General features: G+C 41.6%; 1 protein-coding gene across 1 annotated transcript; it reads right to left on the minus strand.

Annotated features, from left to right (window-relative positions):
* Positions 1-1,938: 1,938 nt before the first annotated feature.
* On the minus strand, positions 1,939-2,901 carry LOC146806304 (olfactory receptor 56A4-like). The gene has a single exon (XM_085620625.1). It carries the CDS (start codon positions 2,899-2,901, stop codon positions 1,939-1,941), a length of 963 nt encoding a protein of 320 aa, XP_085476751.1.
* Between the last annotated feature and the right edge of the window lie 7,816 nt (positions 2,902-10,717).

The raw sequence follows: 10,717 nt of genomic DNA on the forward strand, positions 1-10,717 counted from the left end.
GCCATTGCTGTGAAGGATTGGCTGATGTGGTGCATACAGTTCTTCACCAGGTTGCAGCTACTACCCAAGATCTACATAGTGAATGGTGTGACAAACTCGATCTGAAAAATGGGGTTGTGACTAAGAACCACTTTCTGAAGACTTTGTTGAAACCATAATAGAAGGGCCCTGTGATCCTGGTTACAACAACTGCTGTGAAGTGTGGTGGCCTTCCGAAATGGTTGCATGCCTTCCATGCTCACAGGGTCCCGTGTCCCCTTGATGAAACAACTCCTGTTCCAGAAGAATTGCCAGCAGTGGTTGAGAGACCATGGGAGAGGGTCACTCAAGCTGTAAGGTAATGTACTCAGTCTTCAGCAGCACTAGAGCAAACCGAGGTGGGACTAGAAAAGGAAGTATTGGAAACTGGATCAGATTAACTGGTATTGAAGTGGTGAATGAGCCAGGTCCAGCCTCTGATGAAGGAACTATTGCTCTGGGCCCAAGAGTGGAGGTGGAAGAAAGCTGGCTAAAGGGGTATCTGAATAGTCTGCAGTTGTCCCATGAAAAATCATTTGCACCCATAGCTGAAACAAAGATCGATGGTGCTCTGTCGGAGGTATTCACCTCCTGAGTGGTCATATTGCACGGACAAAGAACTGGACGTCACTGTGGATGAACTGTGTGATGCATGATTTGAACTGTGTGAGTTCGACCTAATAAATCATGTGAAACATTGCACAATTAATTCATAGTTTGATTTAATGTGGCTCGTTTAGATTTTGTCCTCACTATAGAATGTGATTGTAATTTAGAAAAATGTTAAAATGTGTGCTGCAGTAGAATAAACTTTGTACTGAATTTATACAACATTTTAAAGTATAAAAAACATATAGCTGTTCAGGTTGTAGTCATGATCAAAACCCCCATGGGAATTGACATGGGAAATGTTCTCACCTGATGTATGACCCCATAACTTACCATTAACAATAAGATGCAGTAGCATTTTTCGGGGGAAAAGTTTTTGAAGATCAGTTATATAAATAATATACATACATACACATATATTTTTTAAAAAGGGGGTTTAGCGAGGTGTGGATTTTTTAGGTCGGAAGGGAATGTTAAGGGTTTAGGGTGAGTATGGGTTTTTGGGTGGTACAGGACTTTTTAGGGTTTAGGGTGAGTAGGAATTTTAAGGCGTGCATACATTTGTAGGTTTTAGAGTGGGTATGAGTTTTTAGGTGTAAATTAATTTGTAGGATTTAGGGTGGTTATGGGTTTTTGGGTACCAAGAGAATTTATTGGTTTAGGGTGGGCATGGGTGTTTTGGGTGTTAAGTGAATTTTTGGGGTTTAGGGTGGGTATTAGGTTTTGGGTGGTGAGGCAGTTTTTAGGGTTCAGGGTGGGTATGGGTTTTTGGGTGGTAAGAGAATTTTTAGGTTTTAGGGTGGGTCATAGATTTTGGGTGTCAAGGGAGTTATGGGGTGGTAAGGGATTTTTTAGGGTTCATGGGTAATACATACATAGAAATATAAAGGGTTTATACGTAATTGTTAAATACTTACATTTTCATGGTAAAGGCATCCTTGGTAAAGGCATATTTGTTAGAAAAAATGTCACTATGTAAAAAAGGCATTTTAATTATAAAGCTTCTGGTGTAAATGGATAAATTGTAATGGCATTTGTTATTCCATAGTGGAGGGTGTCCCATCAGCCCCTAAGGGTATGAGTGTGGGAGGCCCATCCAGCATATCTTGCAGGGAGCTCCCCCTCGTGCTTTGTTATACCACTGGCCAACGATAACTGGCATATAAGACTATAGATGTAAATTAGTCCTTCCTGCAGTTTAATGTGAGTACCCACTTCCCATGTCCCTCAGGCAGTAGGTCTAGGTTTCAGAAGCCCTGTAGATGTGCCTTTCAAACTATTGATGTTGATATTGTACATCTCTCTGTTGAGTTATTGAACCCTGGAGGCAGTAATTCCATTTCTCATCATGTTTATGATACCCCGTTTGATCTCTGTGGTCCTCGCCCCATAAACAATTGGATTCAGGACTGGTGGGACCAGGAAGTGAAGAACGTTCAGAAAGACTGGGACATCATGTGGAATTACGTTTGCAAACTTAGCAGTGAAAATTAAAACTAGCAGCACAGAGTAAAAAAATGAAATCAAAATAAGGTGGGCAGTGCACGTGCTAAAAGCTTTAGCTACAACCCCATTTCCCTGGAACATCCTTGTCACCCGTAGGATCAAGCAATAGGACATAATAATCAAGATGAGGTCACTTCCTAAGAGGCCATAAGCAACAATCAACTGGTAAAGTGTGTTAAATGTCCTATCATTGCAGGCAAGTGATGTCACTGCAGCACTGGTGCAGAAGCAATTTTCAACAACATTTTTGGAGCAGTACTGAAGTCTGGAAGCAAACACCAGTGCAGGCAATGTCAGCAAGGTGCTTCTCAGTAGTATAAACACAATGGCTTTTGCAACAAACCTGACAGTGATGATAGAATGGTATCTCAAGGGGTTGCAGATGGCAATGTAGCGGTCATAAGCCATGAACAGAAATGTAGCAGATTCCATTGCCAGTAAAATGTTCATCAGGGACATCTGAAGGAAGCAGGAAGGCAAGTTGATGACTTTCATATCAAACCACATTATACCCAAGATTTTGGGTGTGGTGGTCGTGCATAATCCCAGATCAAAGACTGCTAGTAAGCTGAGGAAATAGTACATGGGTTCATGGAGGGTATGCTCTCTTTGTATGACTGACATTATTGTGATATTGGAAACAACGGCTGCAATGAAGAGAAGAGCCAAAGGAATGGACAGCCAATGCTGCCAACTCTGTATGCCTGTAAAGCAGACAAGCACAAAGTATGGAACTTCAAAGGTTGTGTTAGTGTTGACAGCAGGCATAACTATGAAAAACCTCAGCATCTGCAGAAAGAGTCAAAGAAGGAAAGAGGGCTTTATAAGGTTATATTAAAATCTTTACCCTCTTACTACGTCTATGTATTGCAGCACATGCTTAAATTAATGCAGATTCCTCTTCTTTCTTTTCAATATTTGCGGGGAGACCAGCACACAAAGGAGCATATTTACAAAAGAAGTGACAGAGCGTGGTGCTAGCCTTGTTGGATTTACGCCATGCTACCCACTTCTGAAAAGCAGGGCTGCACTGTTTTACAAGAATACAGTGCAACCCTGTTTCTATGCCTGCGCTGGTGATACATTTAGCAGCTTAGCGCCAGTGCAGGTACCCTTGCACCAAAGTGCCACAGGAACGTCCATTGTGCCACAGGAACGTCACTAAAAGTGATGTTCCTCTGGCGATAGGAGCTTATGAAGATGCCCCAAAGTTTATTTAGCGTATTCTGTTCTAGAAAAGAATGATTCCACAGCTATTACTCAATTAATCAATGTATGATGTTTGGTCAAAATGATACAGATTTCTATAAGGGTGGATGATTCTCATGATTGTTGTAAAAAAATAGAGCCACAATATTTAGATTTGCCACTCTATTGATGCCTTTTGACTCTTGTTGAATGGCCGATGTCATTTTTGAGTTAAGTCTCTTCCAATGTGGCCCTGAAGGAAAGTGTTTACATGCAGAATGAATAAACTGTTATGAAAAGCAAAGCAGGTGCCATAATTAAAGCACTGCATGAGGGAGAGAGAGCAGAATACTGGCATAGCTGCTTAGACATGTCTCAGCCACTATCTCACCAAGCACTGCCTTACACCATACTCTCACATTTTCGCAATAGTGCAAAGATGTGTGTGCAATGTCAAGCAAAGACATTGCACGGAAAGGCTGCACTTTCAGTCCAAAATATTATGCTCAGATGTACTTTAAAACGTTGCCCACTTTGTAGGAGTGCTGTGAATTATAGACCACATGGAAAGGGTGAAATATCTTTAGAAAAAAATTACTTTACATCTACTTTCTGCTTGCCTTCAGGAAGTATACTTTTTAACTCAAAGCCTTTGTATTCATGTTACCACCTAGAGAATGTTAGTCTTGGCTCTCTCTGCAGGGTCATCCTGACAAATGATTTACCTTTACCACTTCTGTTTTCAGAACCCATTTCTGTTGGCTCTTAGGACTTTGACACTTTACTACTGCTAACCAGTGCTAAAATGCTTATGATCTTGCATTTAAATATGGGAAAATTGGCTTACAACCAATTGTCAAATTTAGTTGACTTATTAGTCCCTAGTAAGGTGGTCCTAAATGTAAACAGGGTCTGTGAATTTAATGCTTCTTGTGAACCTTTAGCACTTATTGTACCACCCACTTAAGTAGCCTCACAAAATATGTGTCAGGCCTGGCATTGCAGCCTGTATGTTCGTTTAAAATGCCAACTAAACTTGTCAAACTAACCTAATTGCCAGGCTTATACCTTCTTTTTTAATACCTAGACATCGCCCCTAAGGTAGGCCTTAAACACACCTTAGGTCAGGGTACAGAGTATTCAAAATGTCGAACATGTACTTTTAGGTTTATCATGTTGTGTAGTGAAAAACTCTAAAATTCACTTTTCACAACCACAGGGTCTACCATTCCAATAGAATAAGATTGGGTTGCCTTATTACATTTAATAAGTGGAGATGAGACAAAATATTGAATTGTAAATATTGACTTGCACAAATATCGAGTGAAAAAGATATTGTGACATGGGAATAACTTCAGCAAGAATATTGTTGTCAAGTATATCAATTTTAAAGTAAGAATACACGGGGCTTCGCAGGAAGCCAGGTGCCTTTTAGACCGGCGGATGTGACATAACTTGGGCATAACTCATTCCTATTGTTCTTCATATATATATGGTTTTTCATGTTGTGACTCACTGCCTCATAAATTGTGCATGCATACTTACATTTGGTCACTGGATAGATATTGTTGGGTGTCTTCTTGTCCTTTTGTGACTGTTCTATATTTATTTTTATGTAACAATGTTTTATATGTTTCTTCCATATATTGTGTATTTTGGTGTCTCTCTTACCCTTTGAAATGTGCATGTGCTATTCTTGGTATGGCCCATTAGAGAGGACCAACTTTTTAGGCAATTTCAGTTTCTATTCCACAAATTCCCACTCAGGGATCTATATGGTCTAGGTTGGAGATATGATCTTACATGTGTGTGGCTATATAATATTTTTACGCATGTCTTGTGCCGTTTGCGTCATATTTCAGTTTTGTCTTTGTTGTTGTTGATTTGTTTTTTTCTGTTGATTGGTTTTCAGCCCTGATAAACTTTCTACTGTTTATAGAACAAAAGGCGTTGGCTGGACAGTATATGTAAATAAGGAAAAAATATCAATGAAAAAAGTGAAAATAAAGGTTTTGACAAAATAAACTTGACTGGACTTCCTTACCTGGCTCTCCTACATTTGCTTTATTGACAATACCTGCAGAGCTTTAACATCTAAATATGGGATGCGCCAGCTTGATGGCTAGGAAGCGCACTCAGTTGTGGCGGTTCACCCATAATACATCTAAATATGGCGGGCGGAACTCCTCATTCTGAAAGTGGAAATTGTTGTTGCAATTTCTCCCAGTGTCTCCCCGACAATGATAGCTCCTCTTTGGATACCACTGTCTGCCTTTCCCCACTGAACTCTACCTTGTCAGCTTTTTTATCAGAAAATGATTCTAAGTCCAAAGGCAAGATGATTGTGGGTCCAATTCAGTCCTTGCCTCCAAACAACGTTCAACGTTGCCTTGGTCTCGCATGACCAGATAACTGCAGTTGGCACTTTAATCTTTTTATTCTATTTTTTACTTTAAGATTGATAAGTTCATAATTTCGGTTCTACTGATTGGATTTTTATGTTTATGTTGTCAAATCATTTATTAGAATTTCTTTCACTCAAATTTTTCTAAAGTAGGATTAGGTTATTTTTGTGTGTTGTGTTTTCACTTCATTGCTGTTTGGGTACCGCATAATTACTTTACACATTGCCTCTAAATTCCGCTTTTTTGCCAAGCTACCAATGGGTAAGCACAGATTAATTTAGTGACTTTTGTGTCTCACCCTGACAAGGATTGTAGCTGTTGCTTGAGAAAGGTTCATACCCCTCAATCAACTACCTAATATCTCACTGGACTTTTCATCAAAACCAAAGGTGGTGCTTTTAAACAACTTTGTAAAATAAAAGAGAAATCTTTGGGCCTAATTTAGTGTTGAGTGGACGGGTTACTCCCTCATAAATGTGACGGATATCCCACCTGCCATATTCTGGTTCCCATAGGATATAATTGGATTGTAATAGGGTGGACTTAATTCCCGTCATGTTTGTGACAGAGTAACCCCAACCAGCAAACTCTAAATCAGGCCCTTTTTGCCCATTTGAATCCCTTTTGGTGACTTTGCAAGGTCACAGAGTGTTTACAAATATGGCCTCTAATGCTTGCACTAGAAGGTTCCCTAATTCCACCAATAGCCTAATGCCAGCAATGTGGAGATTCTACAAGTGAAAATTACATTACAATGCAGTAACACCACTTCAGTACTGTGCAATTGAGAATAAAATTGCAAATTACTATGTGAGAAAGGATTTTCAGGTGAAAAAACACACATAATTCTCAATTTTATGTGACTTAATGCATGCATATACCACCTACTCAGAGCACATTGTAAATATATGTATGAGCAATGTGTGGTGTGGGGGTGGAGGGATGAATTTGTGAAGAGTAGTGGAAGAAATGGGAAGGACTGGCAGAGGAAGCACTGAATATGCCCCATGTCAGAAACAAAATCAATGAAAGAGGTTTGGTCATTGTTCAGGCAATGATTTAATCAAGTGGAATTACTGCCTGATAAAACCAGGCTTGATGTTCCACCAACTATGAACACTTAATATCGGAACACTGGCTCACTTATGATCAGCTGGAACAGAATTTCATATAATAATTCCACTCCCTCTGACAAATAATCAGTGCCCTAGTGATATGATGTATGCACTATTGACAGGGTTATCTGCTTTTCAGCAGTGCCTCTCCTGTATATGTAGGTGCTTAGGTATTGACATTAGACCCCCCTCAGTGACACCACTGTACCCACTGTGCTTCACTGGATCAACTGAAAGACTGTAGGCCTAAGCCTTTTCCTTCACACGGAGGTCTGATTCTGGCCATGTCTTCCTCTGCATTATAATCACCATTACAAGAACGGAAAGCTCACTATTTCTGCTGGGTATTGAATTGCTTGCCAGGCTACAGATATGATGCATGGCCACAATTTCATAGGTTTTCAAAATAAGGGTTGTAGGAACAGATGTCTTTACTCAGTTGTATTACAACTTCTACTTTTTTATATAATGTATACTAGCATAAGGTTTGAATGGGATGGGATATAAATCAAAGGTGTTTAGCCTCTTGTAAATGAATTAGAAATGGGAGAGGAAATATAACTAGATGTAAAAGCCTTATTTGCTCCTACATTGATTCAGCATAAGAAGCTGTGACAGGCAGGGAAGCAATAATAATGACACCGACATTCTTGCAAAGTTGGGACTCCCCAGGATGCAGCAGTGACCATTGCATAATTATTGCTGCCTATCAAGTTGCAGTATTCTAATTGGAGCACCTGCTGGTGCATTAAGGCACGTTTGCTTCCCACAGCATGCAGGGAGTATTCATTTTGCTCAGGACTACGGACTCCAGCATGCTTAGCTGTAAAAGCCGTAAGACACCAAGCCCATAATTAGAGGGCCTGCCGGAGCATAAAGGACCTCCTGCTTCCTGCAGCATAGGTGGAGTATTCAGTTGGCCCAGGACTACGAGACCCAGCAAGGTAATTGGAAGGAACCAAAAACTGCCATGCAGGGCCGTATTTAGCGCTGGTTGTGCCTAGTGCAAGAATTATTTTGGTGCCTTCCCCTCCATGACCTCCTCCTCAGATTCCCTCACTTCCACCTGACAAAAGTGCTCCTAATCTCTCCATAGCCCTTCAGTCACATACATTTCATTTGTTTTCAAGCCATGATAAAGGCTGCCTTAACTAATATGCTCAGCTATCCACATAAAATACAGACCTGTACTGCAGTAGGGATATTAACAGTCTGCACTACTTTATGGCAAGCAAATACTGCCACTAGACAAAACTCCAATCTCTCTCTCCAGCAGGAACATTAATCACCAGAGTTATTATGACATTTTCATTGCTGCCTGAAAGATAGATGCACAAGAAACTCTGCAGCAGGTGCTTTTACTAAACACAGTGACTCTTCAGAGGTCAGTGCCCCCCTCCAGGTCAGTGCCCAGTGCAGCTGCACTGATTGCACAGCCCTAAAGTCGATCCAGCTGCCATGCCCAAAATTAGAGCACCTGCTGGAGCATGAAGGTAGTTCTGCTTCTCACATTGCGGGACACATGCGGGTCACTCCTGGGTGAGGCAGGGCCACCCCCCTTGGTCCTTTAGCAGATTAGAGCTGGCCTGTTGTGGCAAGATACTGGGCATCATCTTTGGAATACCTATGCATGACTATTGCTCCTTCTATGTGGTTTGATTTTTTTTAAAAAGGTCTCTACTGAATGGCGATTGCCAAAGGAGAATGGTGCAACTTTAAGCAGCTGCCTAATGGTCTGGTCTCTTGCGGCATTCTCTCTTCACCAGACTGACCTGCATATATTTGATTGGACCCCTTCATGTGAGCTAAGTTTGACTGTGACGGGGTCATAGAAGCTATGCAAACACAAGGAGATGATGGATGGAGTGCAGAAACTTTTCAGACACTCACCTCCAGTCACAGATCTGAGTTGGATTAATCATTGTTCTTTAGTTAACTTCGCCACATCATACACATAGCGCTGAAACTTCCATCATCTCTTTGTGTTTGCTTTGTTCACCCTAGGATGCTTGTTTCCGGTTCAGGGAAGACGAAGCAAGCTAAAGAACGATGATAGATTCAACCCAGATCTGTGACTGGGGGTGAGTGTCTGAAACATTTCAGCCTGGATTCAATCTAGCCTGGCTGATGAGGAATGTTACCTGAAACCTGTCCTAGGATGCTTGTTTCCGGTTCAGGGAAGACCGTTTGGGCTGTACTGTTCCCATGAGGCACAAGTTCCAGACTGATTTGCATAAAGCTGGGTCTGAACTGAGGTGGCAAAGTGAGCTAAAGAACGATGATGGATTCAACAGAGCTCTGTGACTTGGATTCAGTGTCTGAAAAGTTTCATCTCCTTGTGTTTGCAGCATAGAAGCTATGCCTGGGACCCTTGGAACTCATTTTTCCTTTACTGAATATTGAGAATGGAGTACCTTTGAGTATTTTTTGTGTGTTTTTCCCTTTTTGCATTGTAAGTCCACGGCGCTCATTTCCAAACCCCACTGTGCTGCCGGAATGCCACTTTTATGACAGTCCGGCAGCGCACACTGCCAACCCATATTTACAAGACAATGCAAACCCACGCTACGTGGCTTTACATGTCCTACTAGGTATGGAGTGAGACAACACAGGGCAAGTCACTGTATTGACTCACGCTGTGATACGGAGGCATGCAACAAGCGTTAAGGGTGGCTGTTCTCACGTAAAACCCATGGCATTTGACACATACAGATTTACAAACATTCGTAAACCTGGGAATGTGTCAAATGGTGAGGCATCAAGGAGGCGCAATTAGGAGAAATAACTTTGTTTCTCCTCGCTTTTCCTTTTTCTATGTGTGTTGCATTCTGCAGCACACATAGAAAGAGGAAAAAGCCTTGTGTGATTTTTTTTGTGCAGGAAGGTGTCCCTTCCTCCGCATAAACAATCATCTCTGCAACAGAGACACCCTTGCGCCATGGTGCAAGGGTGCCACGATTGGTGCACGGCAGTCTAATGTGCTGCAGCAGAGGTGAAAAGGACAGGAATGAACCCTATTTTATAGATATGCACATTCCTGCCTTTTTCTGCACAGAAAGGAGACGTGCAGCCCTCCCCTGTGCCAACAACTTGTAAGTCTCTATCCATTCCACTGTCTATACAGTTGGGCAGTAATGTGGAAACATAGGGCAATATATGCCCTACCCAGGTTAAGCTTACCTCCATGTCAACTCCTGGCAGGCCACAAGAATTGTATCTCTTAAGGAAATCGACAAACTAATTGAAGAAGTTGAACCCCTCTTGGGCGAGACAAAGTTAACTGCTTGCACTCAAATAAAGCACCTAATAGAGTTGCTGCTAAATTTAAGAAACAGAAGCCTAAACCTCTACCTCTAAAAATGTCCACATATGTAGACACCATCTTGATTACCCATGGATTAATGTTTGCCTCCATTGTCATCTCTCTTGATATTGCTGTTTATGGCCATAACCCTGCACCATTGCCGCCCTCGGTAATATGCACAAACAGATATATGATCCTTGCATCCCCTCTACAAGCCTGAAGACCAACAAGGTCTTCTTGAAGTACAGAGATGCCACAGATCCTTCTATCCAGCATGCTGCAATTTCAGAGGTGGCTCTAAATAATACTAATTGGGACACTATGGGGCCGATTACGATGGCATTCGAAAGGCTCCGGATGAGATTCGGTATTGCAGAATCCGATTCGGAACCCTTCTTTCGGAATGAATCGAACATATTTCACAACGACCGATTACGATGCCCGGAAACTGTTCGAGCAGTCTGAATCAGTTCCGAAAGGCATTCAGACAGTCCGAGTCCTTCGGAACCGAATCGTACAGCTCTATGTACATGGTTTCTGAACAAGCGATTACGATGACTAATTCAGACAGC

This window comes from Triturus cristatus, chromosome 8 (genome assembly GCF_964204655.1).
Source record: "Triturus cristatus chromosome 8, aTriCri1.1, whole genome shotgun sequence".
Lineage (NCBI taxonomy): Eukaryota > Metazoa > Chordata > Amphibia > Caudata > Salamandridae > Triturus > Triturus cristatus.

What these genes read in the sequence shown, in the direction of transcription:
- LOC146806304 (XM_085620625.1), bottom strand. Translation starts at nt 2,901, where the DNA reads ATGCCTGCTGTCAACACTAACACAACCTTTGAAGTTCCATACTTTGTG.